The following is a 19,578-nucleotide window of genomic DNA, read 5'->3' on the forward strand; positions in this document are numbered from 1 at the left end:
AGGGCATTCATTACATGGAGGGGGGAGGGGGCAGTGTTTAACTCACTCTAAAGGGGGCTGGGGTGCTGGGGGTAGTGGGAGGGACAACTCACAAAAGCCAGGGCTAGAAACTCCCAACGGTTTTTTTTTTTTTTTTTTTAGAACTTCCCTTCCCTCTCTCCCCTCCCCCCTCCCCTCCCCCACCTCCAGCCGCTGGTGGCCTGCAGCCAACACTGGCCACACTGTCCGCATTCAGGCCTCCCGCCCTCCTGGCCGCCGTCTATCTCTTCCCCTGGCCTTCCCAGCACTGCGCTCTCTCTCGCCACCGCCCCCTCCTCATTCTGAACCACGTTGACCTCTTCCGCCCTGGCGCCCCGCACAGGCTCTGGCCCTCAGTCCCGGGCGGGCAGGCGAGGGGCTTTGGAGGCGGGGAGCAGCCCGGCACCCACCAGGGCCCCAGTCCCGCGGCCCCTGGCCCTGCTCGGCCACCCCAGCCCGGAGCAAGATCGCTGCGTCTGCAGAAAGCTGGCCACGGCCGGCCGCTGCATTCCCCGAGTCGCGGCTTCTGGCGGTGGGGGGAGACGACCTGGTGTTCAGCCCACTCCCCTCGGCCCCTCTGGTCCCTTAACCCCTTCCTGCCCCGCGACGCCAAGGGCCCCAGCCTCGCCACCCAAAGCGGGACGGATGAAGTGGGGTCCCGCATTTCCCTCGCTCACTGAGGAAACAGGGGTGGGCAGGCCTTGCTCTGCCAGGCCTCCCCCCTCCCCCTCTCCCTCCCTCACGCAGGAAGCCCCCCGCCCCTGCCCTGGCCGCGCTCGCTGCGCCTCCAGTCGGAGCCTCTGGCCTGGTGGTTTCCGGGGAGAGCCTGGCAGAGAAAGCCTCGGCGGCTTCCTCGGTGGGGCGGGGCCAGCGATGCCAGCCGGCGACGCTAGACAGGGTGGGAGGGTCCCCTCCCCGCTGAACCTGCCGTACCGGGCCAGCGTCATTAAAAACACCCCTGCCCCACCGGGGCCAGCACCCGGGCGTGTTGCGCACCGGGTGGGTGGGGGGCAAAGATCAGCAGGTGCCAGGCGGGTGCGGCGGCGTGTGGCTCCGGGGGCGGGGGCGGGGGGTTGGGATGGGGGAGCCGGCCCCACCCACTCCTCCGCGCCGCCCGTGCCCCCTCCCCCCCTCCCCCCGCCCCCTTACCCCCCTTACCCCCCCCACCCCAAGCAGATCCTCGGGTCCTCCCGCACGGTGGGTACTGGCGGGCCTGGAAACCCTGGGGGCGGGGGCGACGCTGACACCCCCTCCCCCCGCAGGAATTCCCCTCTCCGTTTGGAGCGCCTCTCGACTTCCGGGGAGCAGGGTCACTCCTCTGCCCGCGAAACCAGGCCACTTTGCTTTTGCAAAGATTTAGCGCAGGGCTCCGTAGGTTTCCGCCCCGAGACTAAGGTGTAGGAGGGGTGGGGAGAGGGGTCCGGCCGCCTCCCGAACCTCCAAAGGTTCCCCTCTGCGCTAATCTCCAACAGCGAAATGCACCTTCAACATCTCCATTTAATATTTACATTCAAGCAGGTAATAATTGGAAGCTTATAGTTTAGACATTTCTAGTAGCAGCAGTTTCTAGAGAGCTCGTTTAGCCTTTAAACAAACTTTTTTTTTTTTTTTTTTTTTTGCACATAGAAACAACACATCCATGTGTACGGTATTAAAAAATATATACCGAGGTCCCTGGCATCGCATTTCCAGGAAGGGGAGGGAATGAAATCAACCGAAATACTGAATGAACAGGAAGAAAGGTCAACAGAAAATAGTTTGTCTGATATAGAATATAACAGGATCTAGAGGAAACTCCATAAATCTAGGTTTTTATATTTCCATATATAAATACCTACAAATAAATATATATATATCAGCCCGAAGGGGATGGTCGGGCCTTTTGAGCTCAAACAATACATTTCAATAAGAACACCACGTACAAACGGGAGTAAAGTCTGCACTTGACAAGTTAGCACGGTTAAAATATAATACTATAACTCTGAGACCGAGGCGCGTGGCTGCCCTGTCAGTCCCGGAGATCCACGGGGGGAGGGGAGGTCCAGCGCGGGGATGGGGCAGGTGGAGGGGGGCGGCGAGAGACCCGCAGGCACCGCGTGCAAGGGGCCAGTGCCGGGCCGGGGGCGGGCCCCAGCCAGGAGCCGCCGCCGCCGACGACGACGGCGGCGGGACGACGGGACGCGGATTCTGCGGCTCCGGGCGTCCTCACTTCGGGGGGCAGGCCCGGATCTCCCGCAGCTGGCGAGAGAGGAGGAGTCCGCCCCTAGGCACCAGGTGCTAAGCCACCCGCGGGGATGGCGCTTCCCCTTCCGAAGCCCTCTGGCTACACCGTCACGTACTCCTTGAACGTGACGGTGAGGCAGTTCGCGGTGACGTCGGTGATAATTATATTCCCAAAGAAGGGCTTGAACTCGCTCAGCGGCTCCTCGGGCTCGTCCTGGGCCTCGGCTGGAGGCTTCTCGGCCGCCGTCACCGGCGCGGCGGCCGCCACCGCCGACGCCGTCGCAGGCGCCTCGGGCTTCACTTGGAGGGCGCTTGGGGGCTCTCCGGCCTCGCCGCGCGTCTTGACGCAGCGCAAGTCTATGGGCTCGTCCAGATCCGAGTCCAGCAGGATGACCTCGGGCTGCGGGAGGGCGGCGGTGGGGGGCACGTCGGTGAGGTGCTCGGCGGCCGGGCTGCCCCCCAGGCAGGTGGGGGTGCTGATGCTGCGCGCCGTGAGGCGCTTTTTGCAGGGCTCGCGCTCGCCGTGGGTCTCGGAGAGGCAGCGCTTGCGCGCGTGGGAGAGATTGAGGCCGACCGAGTGGTGGTGGTGGTGATGGTGGTGGTGGTGGTGGTGGTGGTGGGAGGGCGGGTGGGAGCTCCGGGCCGGGTCCCAGGCCAGCAGGTCGGGCTTGGTGGTGAGCTGTAGCGGCTGCTCGCCGAAGGCCTCCTTGGTGGGGGAGAGCTTGCGGGAGCCGGCGTCCTGGGGCTGCGGGTCGCCGGCCCCCGGCGCCTCCTCCTCCCTCCTCTTGGATGGTGCTTCCGCCTTCTTCTCGTCCGTCCCCGCTGCCTTTTTGAAAGTCCTGTCGGCCGGAGGGTGGCGCTCCTCGGCGGCCCGCTTCTTGTGGCTGGGGGAGCGCGCCTCGCCCTCGGCCGCCTCGCCGGACTTGATCTTCACCGCCTGCATGCCGTTCTCCATGTATTTGCTCATCACGATCACGATGCGTCCATTCTTGTTCTTGTTCTTGACGATCTTCATCTTGCCCCCAATCCCGTTGCCCGTCACCGCCTCTTTGGGGGCCGGCGTCATCCCGTTGGGGGGGCCCTTCTCGGAGCCCTTGCCCGGAGCCCCGGCCGCACCGGCCAAGGGCTTCACGGCTCCCAGGTAGCCCTTGGCCCCCGCGCCGTGGGCCCACTTGTCCGGCGGGTGGCTCTTGGCGCCCAGGTCCGGGCAAGTGGGGCTGGGCGCCTCCTTGTGGCCGCCCTGGTACTGCAGGTCGTACATCTTGGGGTCCGGCTGGTAGGGGTGGTGCTTCTTGCTGTTGAGCTGGTAGTAATACTTGCCGCTCTTGCCGGGCGGGGGGGGCTTGCCGGTTCGCTCCTTGCTGTGGGGCTGGTACTGGTGGTGCTTCTTGCTGTTGAGCTCGTACTGGTGGCCCTGGCCCTTGCCCTGAGCGCCCAGCTCCAGCTTGGAGCGGTTGTCTGCGGAGGAGTCTTGGAGTCCAGTCAGCACGTTGGAGCGACGGGCAAAGGTAGGTACCTGGGGGAACGAGGCGGGGATGGGAGGGGGAGGTGAGCAGAGGGACGAGGCCGGGCCCAGAGCATGCCTCCAGCGTCAGGAGTGTCCCAGCCCCCACCGGGTCAGCAGCTATGTTCCAGGGGCAGTGTGTTGAAGGTCAAGTAGAAAGGAAGTGCACTTGCGTGCTCTGGAGGAACTCTCCCTGCCCTCTGGGCCTGGAGGCAGCTCAGGTGTCAAGGTCAAGGGGAAGACCAGTGGACAGCCCTAGGACCAGCGAGTATATTCACCTGCACCACCAGCGGTTTGGGCTTCGGCCCTCTCTTCCGATATCCCATCAGCTGCTCCTGCCGTTCCCTGGGGGGAGTGAACAGAGGGTGGCGCTATTAGCCTCGGGGTCACCTCCCTTCTTGCTGTGTCCAACCTGAGGTGACCCCCGCTCCCCCCACCCCCCCCTTCCCCGAGCAGCCAGGCCAGCAAGACCCGGAGGGATCGAGAGCTCAGGGCAGAAGGTCGCCTGTGCCGCCAGCTGGGCGCCTCGGTCGGGTCCCAGAGCCCCACTCTGTGCTCACACCGACCCTCATCTGACCAAGGGGTCCTCCAGGAAGGGCTCCCCCACGCCCGATAGCCGCACCTGAACTGGCGCCCCCCTCCTCCGCCCGCGCAGCCTGGCCTCTAGGTCGGGGAGGCGGCAGCTGGGCGCCCACCGCTTCGGGCCTGTGGCCCTGCACCAAGTGAGGTGGGCGCGGGGGTCCAGGGGAGGTGCAAACGAGTCCAACGGGGTGTGCGCCCGAAGTGTCCCACCCCGTCGGAGGCACGGATGCTAATGACCTCATTAAGATTCAGATAGCGAGTGCCGCCGGCAGAAGGGAGGACTCGTTTTCTTAAAGGCCAGGCACTAAACAGGGGGAGGGGCTGCGCCCTTGTTTACACGGCGGCAAATGAGCCAATTAGGGGCTGGGGGCGGGGGCCGGCAGCCGAGGCCACGGCCTGGCCAGGTTCGCAGCCACCTGGTGAACCGGCTCTGGGTCGGCTTGGGCGGAGCGGCGGGGCGGGGCCGGGGCGGGGCGCAGAAGCACCTCCTCCTCGCCGAAGCTGGGCTCCCGGCTGCCTCGGTTTCCCAATAATTAACAAAGCCCACCAGAGGTGGCACTGGTCAATACAACTGCCAGGCTTCCGCCTGCGGCCTGGCAGAGGGGGACCCGAGGCTGGGGGTGGGGGGGGCAGATCGTCCCAGCACCGCCCCCAGCCTTCCACGGGAGAAAGGGGTGCCTCCCCAGCGTTTGCTAAAGTTGCAACCCCTTCCCGGGTCATAAACGCGCTCTCCAGCGACCCCAGGCACCCTCCTGCCCGTGGGCTAACCCAGGGGAGTTCAGCCATGCCTAGGGGCCGGGGCCGGGGCCTGACTCCAAAGTTGCGTGGCATTGCAACAGCCTGCGTTTTAATTCTTCAGGGACCCATTATGCAACATGGCATCAGCCGCTGACATGGTTACAGGGTGGTGAACTCCCAGGTGGAACCGGGGCAGGATCCCTTCTCGGCGCCCCCCTGCGTCGCGGGAGAGCAACTTCCCCGCCGGCGGCTCTCTCCCAGGGTCTAGAGTTTACAGTTTTAGCGCCAAACGCACCACAGGAAATAATGCAAAATAAAAGGGGGAGGGGGGGATGGAAGGCAGCGGGGTGGCCGGGCTCCTGGACTCCGGCCGCTCCTCCCCTTCTCGCCCGCCCTCCCCCCCCCTCCGTCCTCCCCGAAACAGAGAACCACAGCCACCGGCGGTGAATCCAGCCGCAGCAGCTACAGCGTGACAAACATCTGTGCGCACCAGGATGAGCCCCTCGTCAGAAGCCACCCCTCCGCCACCAGGCAGCTCCCATCCCACACACCCTTTGGGCCCAGCTCCCCCTGCGCAGAGGCTGGGGACAGACACCCACCAAGTGGCCCAGTGGGGTGCGTGTGTGTGTGTGTGTGTGTGTGTGTGAAGGGCACCCGGAACCAGACAGAATCTACCCCCTGCAGATCCCAAGCTCCCAGGGGGTCGAAGGTTGTGTGTGTGTGTGTGGGGGGGGTTAAAGCCTTCTCAACTTTTCTCCAGCCCCCAACAGGTTAAGCTCAGTTCCGTGACGTCCGGCGGTTTCACAACGCCAGCTCCCTCGGCGCTGCCCCGCGAGGGGCTACTGCCAAGCGGCCAGTGGCTACAGGAAAGCAACACCTAGGCTCTGGGGGTGGGGCTCCAGGGTTGCGACCAGAGGGGGGCCCGCGGGGAGTCAGGAGCAGCCTCGAGGTCTCCGGGCAGCGGCAGGGCCACCCGCGCGCACCCTTCTGGAAGTTCCCCCAAAACACAAGCCTCGCCTTCTCCGGGCCCCGCCCCGCCCCCACCCCGGGCTGCCGCAACCGCCAAGGACGTTGGTTAGCAGAGCCGAGGCCGCAGCCCTGCCTGTGCAGGCCCGTCGGGGAAGGGGGCTCCCGCCTCCCCCCCACCCCCCCCCCCGCGGCCCGCTCCCTCTTTCCCATTGCCGCGTGGCCCCCTTTCCCACTCTCCCATATACGGTCACGGCTGCGGGCGGCGGCGGCTGGGGGACGCTCACCTGTTCTGGAAGGCGATCAGCAGCCGGGGATCCAGGATGTTCTCCTCCGGCTCCCACGTGTTATATCTTGCAAGGGAAAAGGGAGGGGGACACGGCGTAAAAAAAACCGAGCCAGCCTTGCAGCCTCCAGGTGGGGAATGACATAAGACCCCACTCTGTCTCCATGAACCGAAAGCTATTTCGCTGTGGATGTGGGGGGTGGAGGGTAGGTTTCTGCAGGCCTGACACGGTCCCCGACAACCCCCCCTCAAGTCAAAATAAACACACAAGGGCAGGAAGAAAGGGGAGGGGTAAGAAAAATGAAACTAGCCGTTTATTTTGCAGTTGTCAAGAATTTTAAGCATGTTACTGCGACATGTTCCAAAGCCACTTTGCTCACCAGGAACCCTGCGTGCAAAGCAGCCGAAAGGCAAAGTCGCAGTCCCCCCCTCCTCTCCCCAACCCCGAGTCTCCGCGAGGGCTTCAGCTGTTCTCCATTTGACCCCTAATCCGATCACCGTCAGCCAAGCGGCCCCCCCCAACACCCCCCTCGCAGCTCTGGAGCCCGGTGTCACGGGCAAGCACCCCCAAATACTCAGCAATATAAAAATATGCCTCTGTGTGTGTGTGTGTGTGTGCGTGTGTGTGTGTGTGTGTGCGTGTGCCTGCGCGTCTGTCTCCATCCGGTGCCTTCGCATTTCAAATTAAAAAAAAAAAAAAATCCCCACCAAAAGCGCCGCAGTGACAGTTCCCAACATTTTCTGCCTTTTTTCTTCCTCTCCCCGCACCACTAGGAGGGAAGAGGCACACAATTGCATTTTCGTCGCTTTTTAATTTTTTTTTTTTTTGGTTTTGCAATATGGAGCCGTTCGGTGGAGGGAAAGGGGAAAGGAGCCATTTTCTGCTGCACATCAGTCAGTGCCTGCGCCCTCCCTCCCTCCGCCGGCCTCCCCGGCTCGGCCCCGCGTCTCTCCAGCTCCTCCGGCTCCTTTTAGTGCATAAATTAGTGATGGCATTTCCCGGAGAGCGGAGCACAACACAGGGCGCCGGGCTCGGGCTCGGCGGCTCGGCTTCCCCAGTGCCTGCCACCGACTTCCCCACCCCCTCCTCCCTCCACCCCACCTCCACCCCGCCTCCCGTCCGCTCCCCCCACCACCCCACCAGCTCGGCGGTCCGGAGCCCGGGAGCCCCGCGCCTCGGCACCCCGCGCCCCCGCCCCTCCGCCGCTACTTACTTGGGGGACCAGCCTCTCCATTTCACCAGATACTCCACTCTGCCCTGAGGGGGGAAGAGACAGCACTCCATCAGCTTCCGCGGGATCCCCGGCCCCGGCCCGCAGCCTCCCCACCCCCTCCCCGCCTCCTCGCGGGCCGCTCCGGCCGCCGCTCCCTCGCCGCCTCGCCGCCGCCCCCGCGCCGCCCTACCTTGCGGATCCGCTTCTTCTCGATGCTCTCCACCGCGAAGACGTGCTCGCCAACAGCTGGCAGCTCCATGGCCGAGCCGGAGCGCGCCGGGGCGCGGGCGGCCGGCGCGGCTGCAGACGCTGCTGGCTCCTGCCGGCGCCCCGCTGCCGCCCCGGGCCGAGGCGCCCCTGCCGCCCGCGCCGCCCGCGCCGCCGCCGCCGCCGCCGCCGCCGCTCTCCCTGCACAGCCCGGCCGCCCGCCGCTGCCCGCGCCCGCCCCGACTCCCGGCTCGCGCTCGCTCAGACAACTGAGCCCGGGCCGCGGCTGCACAAGAACTCATGCAAATCCGGACGTCAGCGGGCGGGGCCTCGCCGGGCCCAGCTCGGCGTCAGGGGGCGGGCCGCGGCCGGGATTGGCGCAGCCGGGCCTACCGGAGGCCCCGGGCCTGGGCGGCGGGGGGAGAAGGAAGGACGCGGGAGGGGGCCGGAGGAGGAGGGCGCCGGGGAGGTGCAGGGGGAGGGATCGGCGGGCCCGGGAGAGGGAGGGAGCGGGACCCGGCGGGAGAGGTGTGTCGGGCCGAGGGCGCGGGGGGGGGGGGGTGGGGGGTGGGGGGGTGGAGAGCTTGACAGGGCCGGGAGGGCTCGGCGGCGACCCCTCGCCCGCAGCTCGGCGCCTGGGCCTGCCCCTCCGCCCCTTTCTCGGTGTGCACCGCCCAGGGACCCCTGCTGGGGGCCACGGAAGCATCCACTGCCGTTTCCAGTTGCACAGAATTGCGTCATGTGCAGACACGCGGGGAGCCGCCGGCAGGGGGCGGAATAGGGGCAGGGGCAGCTCGCGGCCCCCCGCCCTGCGTGCCCCGCCCCGCGAGGCTCCCGGCATCTAGGAAGGCGAGGCACGGGAGAGAAAAGGGCAGGGAGAAGAGGGAGGACGGGGTTCACAGGATCGCCAGGGAGACCGGAAAGAAGAGACGAGGAAGAAGAGGACGGGAGCGGCCAGTCTGGGGCCCTAGCGCTCCGGAACCTTACCAAGAAGGGGGCTCGGAGTCCCGATCGATCGCACCCCAGATCCTGACAGGCTCCCAATGTACCCTCGGCACTCTCCTCGGTGGGGCAGGGGTTGGAAGCCTAGTTTCCAGCAAAGACTCTTCCCCACCCCCGCCCCCACCCCCGAGGCCAAGCAGGACGAGAGGGGGAGACCACAGAGGGGGCGCAGGGGATGTCCACATCTGGGCGGGGGACCGAGGGGGACTTGGTGGGGTCCCGGGAAAGGCATCGAAGGAGAGAGTGGGGAGGGCGGAGAAGAGGTTCAGGCTGAGCAGGGGGCCGATCGAGGCCGCACAAAGGGGAGCTGAACGCAATGGCCAAGGAGCCAAGCGTTCGGCAGGACTTTGCGTCCCTGGTCCCCGACAGCCAGCCGAGCTGAGCGAGGCCCTCCTGACGCAGGCTGAGAAGACGCTGAGTGTGAAGTTTAGCACCTCCGGCGGCGAGACGGCGCGTTCGGCGTGCCGCTCCAGCGTCCGGCTGGGGGAGCTGCTGCGCTCCACGCGGCCTCCCGAGGGCGCCGCCCGCGGGGCTGCGAGCTCGGTGGGGTCGCCGCGAGGGGTGAGGGGACTTGGGGAGGGCGCAGGAGGCGCGGGGCGCGCTTGCCCTGGGGTGTGTCCGGGCCCCCTGCTCCAGGCCCCTGAAGGACCGGGAGCAGGAAGCTTGCGCAATCCCTTGGCTGAGCGTCCTTGGAGAAAGAAAATGAGCAAAAGCCGAGCGAGAGTGGAATGAGCGAGGGGGGCGGGCAAAGAGCCATCCGGGTCTCCGCTCCCGCCCTGACACACGTCCCGGAATGCTGGGTGGGGACTGCGCGGGGGGCTCGGGAGAGCCGGGGAGGGCCGAGGGACTGAAGCGAACCCCCAAGCCTGCTCGGGGCTCGCCTTCTCCCAGGAATCCGGGAGAAGCCTGGAGACAGTCTGGTCTTTAAGAACGCACTCGCCGACTCCACTATCCCACCACCACCTCGCAGCTCCTGCGGCGGTGGCCTTTCCTGGTGCGTCGTCGGCCGCTGCCCAAGACGACCAGCGTGGCTCCTCCCTTCGAGTGGTTCTGGGAGTGTGTGTGTTGGGGGGGGGGTGGTCTTCTGGCGGCGTGAGAGAGGGGCTCGCTCTGCAGTGACTGCTCTCTGACAAGCTCGAGGCACAAACCCAAGATTCCTCGAGGAGCGTGGGGGTGGGGGCGTGCGGCTGGGGCTAAGTGGGGCCGACGCCTGCCTAGAGTCCACGGGTCGCGGGGTGGGGGGGGGCGGCTCTCGGGGTTTATAGACGCTGGGGTAGGCGGAGTTTGGGGGCAGGGGGGACACAGGGAAAACGTTTTCCTCCTGTGTTTCGGGCGTTTTTTTCTGACACTCTTGGCCAGGGCGAGGAGCTCTCGGGTGAACAACTTAACTGCGGAAGGGGAAGGGTCCCCGAGGCTGGCGCGGGGAACGCTGTCAGCGCGACAGTCACTCTCACACGTAGAGCCAGCCGCCAAGCCATAGGCGCTTTCAGTGTGGGGGGAGGTCCGCAGCGACCCTGTCCTGGGCAACCCCATCGTCCGGGTAGGGGCCGAGCTTCCCGACACTCCGCCTGCCCCCTCACTAGAAAATCCCCTGGAAAATCTGTCTCCAGTGGGTGTTTCCGCGGCATCCTGGTCTCACTGCTGCAGCCTCTGCGCCGCCAGGGGCGTCGGACTCTGCCCTTAGCATCCAGCTCGCTCTGCCCCCGCACCTCCTGGGCGCCTGCTCTGGACCCGGACCTCCGGGGCCACGCGGCGGCAGCCGGTGCCCCGACGGCGACTTTGCGCAGGAGCCGGGCTGGGCCTGCGGCCGAGCTGGGGAGGAAGGGTGGCTCTCGCCGGCCACTACAGCGGATCTTTTCTATAGCTGTCTGTGTGGCGGTGTGAGCAGCCGCCAGGCTCCCCAGATGGCGGGAGGGGAGGCCCCCAAGCTCCTCAGAAGCCCGGGGAGTCCCCGGCCGCCCCCACTCCTGGCCTTTCTGCGCCAAGTGTCCGAATTACACAAACGCGGGCTGAAAGCGGCGACTCGCTCCTTCGCGCGGTTATTTTGTCCTCGAGGAGGGTGGGCGGATATGGAGAGAGGCCAACTCCCAGAGCCCCGGCCTCACCTCCGGCTGGGCTGGCCTGGCCCTAGACCACCCCTCACCTGCCTGCGTGTGTGGGGAGGAGCTCAGATCGCAGAAACATCAATGGGCTGCAGGGAGGAGGCGTAGACAAAATCAGGCATGGGGGGGAGGAGGGAGCGGTGCAGGAGGAGCCGGGAGCGCCCCGGAGGCTTCCCTGATGCGCCCCACCAGCCCCTCCTGGGAAACCTCCCAATGCCCCCCCCCCCTCCATTCCACCCCGTCTTGGCCCCTCTGAGGGAACCAAAGGCGAGTGGAGCTCAAACTCGGGATTCCCAGAGCCTTCAGCTGGGGCCCCTGCCTCCGATCCGGGATATCCCGAGCCCCTCGGGGAACCCCGGAGAAGGGTCACGGGTCCGCGCATTTGACGCTGCCCCCTTCCAGCCAGGGACGCATTGCGCCCCTGGGTTCCGCCGAGGGCCAGAAACCTTCCGGGTGCCACCTCAGGCTGGGGCCCCCAGGGGCCCCCAGGGGCCCCAAGTGAGGAGCGATGCTGTCTCGCTGAGCCACAGCCTCACTCATGGAGGGGAGAGGGCCGAAAGAGCAGACCCCGGAGAAGCCGGAGACTCTAATGGCCCTGGGCCAGAGGGTGGTGAGACTCGGGGTCCCTGAAGGGTCCCGAGCCACACCGACCCAGGGAAACAAATGACTTCGTAAATCTTCTCCCTGAATGGACGCTCTCTGCACCGAGAGGCCCCTCCCGCCCACGGAGCCCAGGTCTGAGTTCTGCCGGGAAGGGGCCGCCTGTGGCTTCCCCGGCCAGTCCTACACTAGGAAAGCTCCCCAGCTGGTGTGGCTTTCTAGGTCCCTGGAGGTGGGTTTCAAACAGCCAAGGGAGAATTTACTAGCACAACGGCTACAAAATCTACCCAGGCTTTAACAAGAGCTCATTTCTCCCCTCTGTTCTTAGTTGGTGGAACTTGTCTCTGACTTCAGCGCTGGCGTTCATAATTCTGCATTTTGAGCGGTGACTGACCCGGTGGGGCTGTGCCTGGGGGGCAGGAGGGGAAGAGCGGGAGGCGGTGTGGGAGCCCTGCACTCCGCCTCCCCGCACCCTCTCGCAGGGATGGCTTTGTCCCCAAGGGCGCCCCTCCGCCCTCCGTGTCCTCGTCCCCGCGTGTGTGCTCTTTGTCACACCGCCCGCGAAAGGTCGGCTTTCTTTTGGGTGGCGAAACCCCGGATGGCCCCGCGTCCCTCCGCAGCCGGTCGCTCGGGGCTGAAGCTGGGGCGCCCGGTGGGAGGGCCGGGCAGGGTGCGCGGGCGGGGCAACGGGCCCGGCGCGCCGCGAGGTCGTGGCCCCTTGGCAGGTCCCGGGCATTCCCGGGGGCCACACCCGCGCCCGCGGGGCCTCGCCTCCGCGTTGCGGCCCGAGGGGGTCGCAGGCGCCAAAGCGCGACGAGCGGTGTTCTGCGACGTCGGCTGGCCCACCCCCTCCCCACGTCAGGGCAGCCTCCCCGGGCCCGCCCGGAGCAGCCCACCCGACCCCCGCCGCATGCTGGGTCGCGGGGCTCCCGCCGGCCTGGTGGTTTGCGCCCCCGGGATCCATATTTCAAATGCGATCTTTGGAGCCGCTTCCACCGCCCGCCGCCGCCGCCGCGCGCTCACAACGGCCTCTGCGAGCTGTGTGTTTTTCATTTGGGGTTGGTTTGCCCAAGGTCTCCCCGCGGGCCTCCTGTGCCCGCGAGGTCGCCCCTCCACGTCCGCCCCCTGTGTTTCGCTCTCGGGTGCCCCCGTTGCGCCCCCCGAACCCAGCGGGGCCCACACACAGGGCAGATTTCTTTCTTTCCTTTTTCCAAACGAGAGCTGCTTCAGCAAAGCCGGGATTGACATGAAAATCGCCAGGCGGACCCCAAAGTGGTCGCCAGCCGCAGCGCAACCCCACCCCACCCCCCTCCCGGCCCAGCGCGCGCCCCCCTCCCCGCCTGGCGGCGCGCCGAGGGGGAAGCGCGCGCCCGAGAGGGTATTTGGTGAGGCGGGGAGGAGCGGGGGTGGGGAGGGGTGCCGGGCGCCGCGGGGCCGGGGAAGCCGGGCTCGCTATCGTGCCCCCCACCGACCCCGGAGTGGCGGGGCGGGCGCGATCGGAAGGGCCCGGTGCGTCTCCGCCTCCCAGGCTGGCTGGGAGCCGAGCCCGGCCGCGGCCCGGAACCGCGAGGACGCTGCTCGGAGGCCGCGTCCTGCGTAGCCCGAGCGGGGGAGGGGGCGGAGGCTCGGGAGCCGCGGCCGCGCGTCGCCAGCCAGCCGATCGATCCCCAGGGGCGGGAACGCGGCGAGCCCCCCTGGACATCTGGGGGGGGGGATGTCCCTGAAGGATCGAGGGGCGAACAGAGGGGGTGCTCAGGGATCCCGTGACCGTGGGATGGCGGCCGGGAGGGCCCAGACCGAGCACAGCTCGGCCTGCACCGGGGGGCCCGGGGGCCGGGGGCGGGTGGTAAAGCCTCGGGCACCCCCCCGAAGTCCCATAGATTCTGCATCGGGCCTTCGATTTGCCCACTTCCGGAGTGGAGTCCGCCTGCCGCGAAGCTTCGTCCCTCCGTGTCCAGGCCCCCATCGCCGCCCCACCCCCACCCCACCCCGGATGACAAGGTCGTCGGACGTGATCACCCGGTTCTTACCCCTCACCCGCCCCCCCCCCCCCCCCAATCCTGATAGAAAGGAGTATGTGTCCCCTTAACACCACCTCCGGAAGAATCCCCTAGGTCTGTCCAAGAAGTCCCCTTCCCCAACTCGTTCTGCAGGGCCGTTTCCTGGGACGGTCTCTGAGGACCCCCGAGGGATCCCCTTCGGCTCCCGGGGTGGGGGGCCGCCCCAGCCACCGCCTCACCTGCCCGAGCCGGCGCCCAGGCGGGGCCGGGGCAGAGGAGCCGCGGAGCCTGCACCCGCTGCGCCCTCCCCTAGGGGGCGGGCTCCCCTCGGGCTGGCGGGCTGCTGGGGCCTTGGCCAGGGCGGCCCTCCGCGCCTCTCCCGGAGCCGGGAGGGGGAAGCGCGCGCAGGGCCAAGTGGGGGTCTCGCTGGAGAGCCCCGCGCGCCCTGCTTCTGCCCCCTCCCTTCCCCATCGCTCTGGCTGCGTGGCTGTTCCCTTTCCAGCCAGAAACCACGGGACCCAGAGCGATTTTGAACCCTAGGAGCCCCTGCACACCTAGGACCGGACGTATGTCAGCGTGAGCGCCAGTGTTTCCCCACCGGGCCCCTTGCGTCGTGCCCTTCCTTTCATACACACACATTTTTATTCGAGGGTTTTGAAGGAAATCCCAGGTCAAGAGCATCACACAGGTCCTTGTTCTGCTATCAAAGGGCCAAGAAGAAGCAAACTGATGTTACAGTGCAGGTTTCCCTAAGGCAGCCCTACTTAAGGTAGGAATTAGTGACTGGGGGAGCCTGGGACAGGAACCCCACCAGGGACTCTCTTCCCTAAACTGAGGCTCACTAAACAAAAGTGGCCGTGGCTGACAAGTGGCACGATTTCAACGTGCCTGACGCTTCCCTGTAAGGGATGCTTCCCTGCCTTGTGCATGGGAGAACACTAAAGCCCGAAGCGATGCGCCAAGCGGGCAAAAGGGACCCCCAGTCCTCCTCTGGTGGGGACAGTGGCCTTGAGGATGGCAAGAGCTAGGTTGGACTGTGTCTTGAGACGATTTGTAATCACCGAAGTTCTGGATAAAGTTCAGATGTTCTGTTTCTCTGGGCTCAGCTACTCACTGACGAAGAAGGAATGTGGCAAGTGGAGCCCTGTGTGCGGCTGGGAGAGGGTGTGAGTAGGTGCACACAGGCCCAGCCCGCCCCTGTGCTTCTGGGCAGGGACACTCCTCCATCAGGCCCGCACCCCAGGGCCCGCGATGCTTTTAGGGATCCCCCAAAATCGTTCTGATTTTTTTTTGGGGGGGGTAAAAGTTGTTTATTTAAAAATTTAATATTTAAAACACGTGTCATGTAAAATTTACCATTTTCTCCATTTCCCCCCATTTTTAAAAACTTTTTTTTAAGTGTTTATTGATTTTTGAGAGAGAGAGAGACAGACAGACAGACTGTGAGTAGGGGAGTGGGAGAGAGAGAGAGGGAGACACAGAATGCAAAGCAGGCTCCAGGCTCTGAGCTGTCAGTGCAGAGTCTGATGTGGGGCTCGAACTCATGAACTGTGAAATCATGACCTGAGCTGAAGTCAGAGGCTTAACTGACTGAGCCGCCCAGGCGCGATTTTTCCCCATTTTTAAGCGGTGCTGAGCACATTCGCATTACTGTGCCAGCTCGCCATCATCCCTTCGTCCTCCCCCTAACCGGAAACTCTGTGCCAATTAAACATTAATTTCCCATTCCCCCTCCCCCAGCCCCCGATACCCACGGGTCTATGAGTTTGACTCCTCCAAGTACCTTATATAAATGGAATCCTACAGCATTCGTCTTTTCTGTCTGGCTTATTTCGCTGAACAAACATCCTGTCTTCAAGGTCCATCCATATTGTAACACGTGTCAGACTCTCCGTCCTTTTTAAAGCTGAATAACATTCCATTGTATGTATATCTAATTTCTTCTATTCTTTTATTTTTTATTTATTTTATTTATTTTTAATTTTTCCCCCCTCATTTCTTTTAAAATCAGAAAAAGAGGACCACCAGGGTGGCTCGGTTGGTTAAGCCGCCGACTTGATTTCGGCTCAGGTCGCGATCTCCTGGTTCGTGGGACTGAGCCCCACACCGGGCTCCGTGCTGACAGTGGGGAGCCTGCTTGGGAGTCTCTCTCTCCCTCGGTCCCTCTGCCCCTCCCCCAGAATGCAGGCTCCTGTCGGACCACCGGGAAATAACGCAAGGCCTGCCTTTCTTTCCTCCTCTTATTTAAAGGGTTCAGGTCTGCAGGGCTCAGACCCAGCTCCGGCTCTGTGGATTTCTCCCGGATGTCCATCTGGCCTGTGTCTGCGAGCTGATTGCCTGTGATTTGACAGTAATGATTATAATGGGGTGATTTTGTATTCTTTGACTCATTTGGATCGGAAGGTTCAGAAACGGATCCACGCCTCCCCCCTACCCGCCCCCCCTACCCGCCCCCGCCCGTTGCTTTTGAAGCTGCTGGTTTTGTTTTTGTTTTTGTTTTTTTGACTCCAAGAAAATGGCAGCGCCTCGTGGAGGCGGATCCATATAGAGAAAGGGTGTTTCTCTCTTTGAACCTATTGGTGATTGCGGGTTTCCTTTTTTGGGGCTGGTGATAAAGAACAAGTACGGTAGATGCCACGAAATATTGCACAGAACCAGAGAAATATTGCTGCCGGAGTCTACGTGGGAGAGAAGTCTTTCTCGGAATCCTGAACACACCTACAGCTGTTATGTACGCTGAGCTAGGCGCGGGGGTCGCTCGCGCCCACACCCTGCTGATGTGACTCTTTGAATTCCTTCTCCGTTACCTGCTGGCAAAGACACATTCTCGTTTGCACGAAGCCTGACTCCTGTCTTCTTTCTCCAAATAGGCCCAGACAGGCCGACGGACAGATGGACACAGATACCAGGCTTCAGGGGTGAAAGCGATTGGACCAAGGGTGCCTTCGCCCCGGATCACTTGCCACGGCATCTCCGCCTGACCTGGGGTGTCCCCTGCTGCCCGCTGGCTCTTGCACGTGGCAGGAAGAGGCTCTGTGCTCTGAGGTGGGACCTGCGCGTGTCCCGGACAGGTCCCCGGAGCGGCTCTGGTTTTCAGAACATGGTCTGTAGAGCTGGTGCCTGTCATCTCTTTTCTTTTTTTTTTTAATCTTTTTTTAATGCTTATTTATTTTTGAGACAGAGAGAGACAGAGCATCAACGGGGGGGGGGGGCAGAGAGAGAGAGGGAGGCACAGAATCGGAAGCGGGCTCCAGGCTGTCAGCACAGAGCCCGACGCGGGGCTCAACTCACAGACCGCGAGATTGTGACCTGAGCCGGAGTCGGACGCTCAACCGACTGAGCCACCCACGCGCCCCTGGTGCCTGTCATTTCTGCACAGCATCGGTGACGGTGTTTTTTTTTTTTTTTTTTTTTTTTAATTTTTTTTTTCAACGTTTTTTATTTATTTTTGGGACAGAGAGAGACAGAGCATGAACGGGGGAGGGGCAGAGAGAGAGGGAGACACAGAATCGGAAACAGGCTCCAGGCTCTGAGCCACCAGCCCAGAGCCCGACGCGGGGCTCGAACTCCCGGACCGCGAGATCGTGACCTGGCTGAAGTCGGACGCTTAACCGACTGCGCCACCCAGGTGCCCCAAGGTGACGGTGTTTTCACGTCGCTCGTTAGAAGCCTGGCGAATTGCAATGCAGACCCGCAGCTTCCTCCTAAACTCAGACCCTCCAACCGCACAGAGGAGTGCCTAGACCTGCCTGCCACTTTGGGATTCCTATCCCCGCGCCCTCCGACCCCTGCCCAGGGAAGACCAGGGTTAAGGTAGAGTGTCTAACAGCAGGCAGGCAAGGGCTTTACTGTGAAGTTCCTGAGACCGGGGTGGGGGTGGGGCACAAAGGAGGAGGTCCCCACTGCAGAGTGGAAGGGGGGCTGCTGGCGGAGCAGGGAGAGTCCCCCCATCTTGTCCTCGGGTCCTAGCCAAAGCACAGGGCTCGGTCCCTCCTTGGGTCAAGCAACCAGGCCGGGAGGGGAGGGAGGTGTGCCTTTAAGACCAAAGACGCGCCGTGTGGGAGAGGTGCTTCTGGAAGAGCCGGGCTCCAGGTTGCCAAGGTGAACCTGTCAATAGAGTATTGAACAGGCCTGTCTGACTGGCTGTAATTGTATTTCAAAACAGCCAGCTTCTGGCCTTCCTCACCCGTCCCAGAGCACCACAGACAGGATCCCAGCTGGGCACCGGTCTCCCGGGACACAGAGCCCAGCAGCACCCACCTCTCCAAGGGCAGGGAGGTCGGACACAGAAGTGTCTCTCCTCCCACACTCCTCCGGCTTGTGACCGGGAGCCACACAAAGAGAATGCCCGCTCGCTGGAGTGAGTCCTTCATCCAGAGGGCCCTGCCCGGGCGGGACCCCCTCATCAGGTCCTCCTGCCCGCCCGCTGGCCCCGGCACATCCAGCGGGGCTGTAGGACAGAATGAAAATGGGGGGCCCCTTGTTCAAAAATTATGAACAGCCTCAAGATGACAGCATTATACCAGCGTGGGTCCCTTCTGCGCTCAGGCCCCGTGGGTCTGTGCAGATCCCACGCCGTGAAGCTGGCCCCGTCCCCGCCCAGGGCAGCACCGGGTCCGGTCTCTGCTGGTGCTCCGTGGATACAGTTCTCTGCCTCTTTGGTCTCTGCCTCCTGCTGGGTCTCAGTCTCTGGGCCCCAAGCCCACCGGTCACCCCGTCCAGCAGTCAGAGCCTCAAAAGAGGCCAGCTGTCCCGATAATCCTGTCCTCCCTGTTGGGGGAGACTTTCGTGGTGGCCCTGGGGCCAGGCGTCCAGCTCTGGCCAAGAAGACCGGGCAGGGGGAGTTAGGAGAGGGATGGGGCAAGGCAGGTGTGGCTTCCTCTGTCCGGAACCTGCTAGGACGCTCCCTGCTGGGGTGCTTACGCACTCAGTCACCCTCCTCCGTAACAGCTGATGGACATAACACCTCCCTCCCTGGCGCCTGAGCCACCAGGGCAGAAGGGATTCGAGGGGTCTGGCTCACAGGACCGTCAGACCTGGTCGTTTGGGGCTGTTGGGATGGGGGAGACCCGGGCAAGTTGGACACCTGCGGATAGTTCCCTCTGCCGTGAGATGGCAAGAAAACAACATCATCAGACCCGGACCCGTGGGGCTTCCCTTGACATTCCCACCCCCTACCTGGTGACCCCACGCTTCAGTTTCTTTGTCTGCAAACACGAGATAGGACCTCAGCTCAACACCCCTACAAAGGCCACCAAGGGCCCGTGTGACCTGACCCCGTCACCTTATTCTCCTCTGGCTTTCCTCCTTGCACACTGTGCTTCAGCCACTGGAGCCTCAGGGCCTTTGCACTGGCTGTGGCCACAGTCTGGAACAGATACATTCAATAAACCTCTCTCTGCGTGGTTTCAAGCTACCAGACACAGCACCCCCGTCCCCAGCCCCCACCTAATGTCCTCAGCTCTTCTGAAGAATTCAGACTTCACGATGTCAGGCTGTCTTGGGAGCTTTTCCCTTCCCCCCCAATTTGCAGTAGCCGATCGTACCCCGTCAGCGATGGGACCCGTTCCGTTCCCGTATCTGGCAGCATTCACCCGTGTCTGCGCGCTGACCAAGGTCCACCGTCCATCGAGGCCGACAGTTCCCCTTTAAGTGGTAATGCCTCGTACCAACTTTTCCAAAGTATCCCGGTGATATTTGTGGAGGGTGATCCTGCGGGGATGCGTGCCCCACCCTGGCGTCCTGGGTGCTTCCCGTGCCCGTGCCCGTGGCCGTGGCTCACGCGGCCCCCAGGTTTCCGGGTCTTCCTCCGTCAGGATGGCGTGTGGGCAGACGAAGCGCCAGATGTCATCTTTTCAGCGCGCTGTTCCTACGACTGTGACCGTGGCACGCGCCCCCCCCACCACCCCACCCCGTGCTCCCAGTCTCCCTTGGCTCTTTCCAGCAGCAGCACCTTCACCGCTCACTTCCTTCCTCTGATGTGTCCCCGGCGTCCAGAGCGCTGCCTGGCGCGCGGGAGGTGCCCAGCCCCTGCGTGTCAAGTGCGCGTGGAATGAATAGAATTTCCGCAACCAACAAGACGCCGCCGCCACCGGGCTGCTCGAGCTGGCTTGTCCTGGCTCACGAGGGCCGATGG

At 64.0% G+C, this 19,578-nt stretch overlaps 1 protein-coding gene across 1 annotated transcript; it reads right to left on the minus strand.

The window, feature by feature from the left end:
• Positions 1-1,495: 1,495 nt before the first annotated feature.
• On the minus strand, positions 1,496-7,878 carry CBX4 (chromobox 4). Its single transcript, XM_043585766.1, has 5 exons — positions 7,722-7,878; positions 7,532-7,575; positions 6,319-6,384; positions 4,024-4,090; positions 1,496-3,757 (listed from the first exon to the last, which is right to left on the minus strand). The coding sequence occupies exons 1-5, from the start codon at positions 7,788-7,790 to the stop codon at positions 2,342-2,344; spliced, it is 1,662 nt and encodes a 553-aa protein (XP_043441701.1). The 5' UTR covers positions 7,791-7,878; the 3' UTR covers positions 1,496-2,341.
• Between the last annotated feature and the right edge of the window lie 11,700 nt (positions 7,879-19,578).

The sequence above is a fragment of the Prionailurus bengalensis genome, chromosome E1, assembly GCF_016509475.1.
Source record: "Prionailurus bengalensis isolate Pbe53 chromosome E1, Fcat_Pben_1.1_paternal_pri, whole genome shotgun sequence".
In the NCBI taxonomy this organism is placed as follows: domain Eukaryota; kingdom Metazoa; phylum Chordata; class Mammalia; order Carnivora; family Felidae; genus Prionailurus; species Prionailurus bengalensis.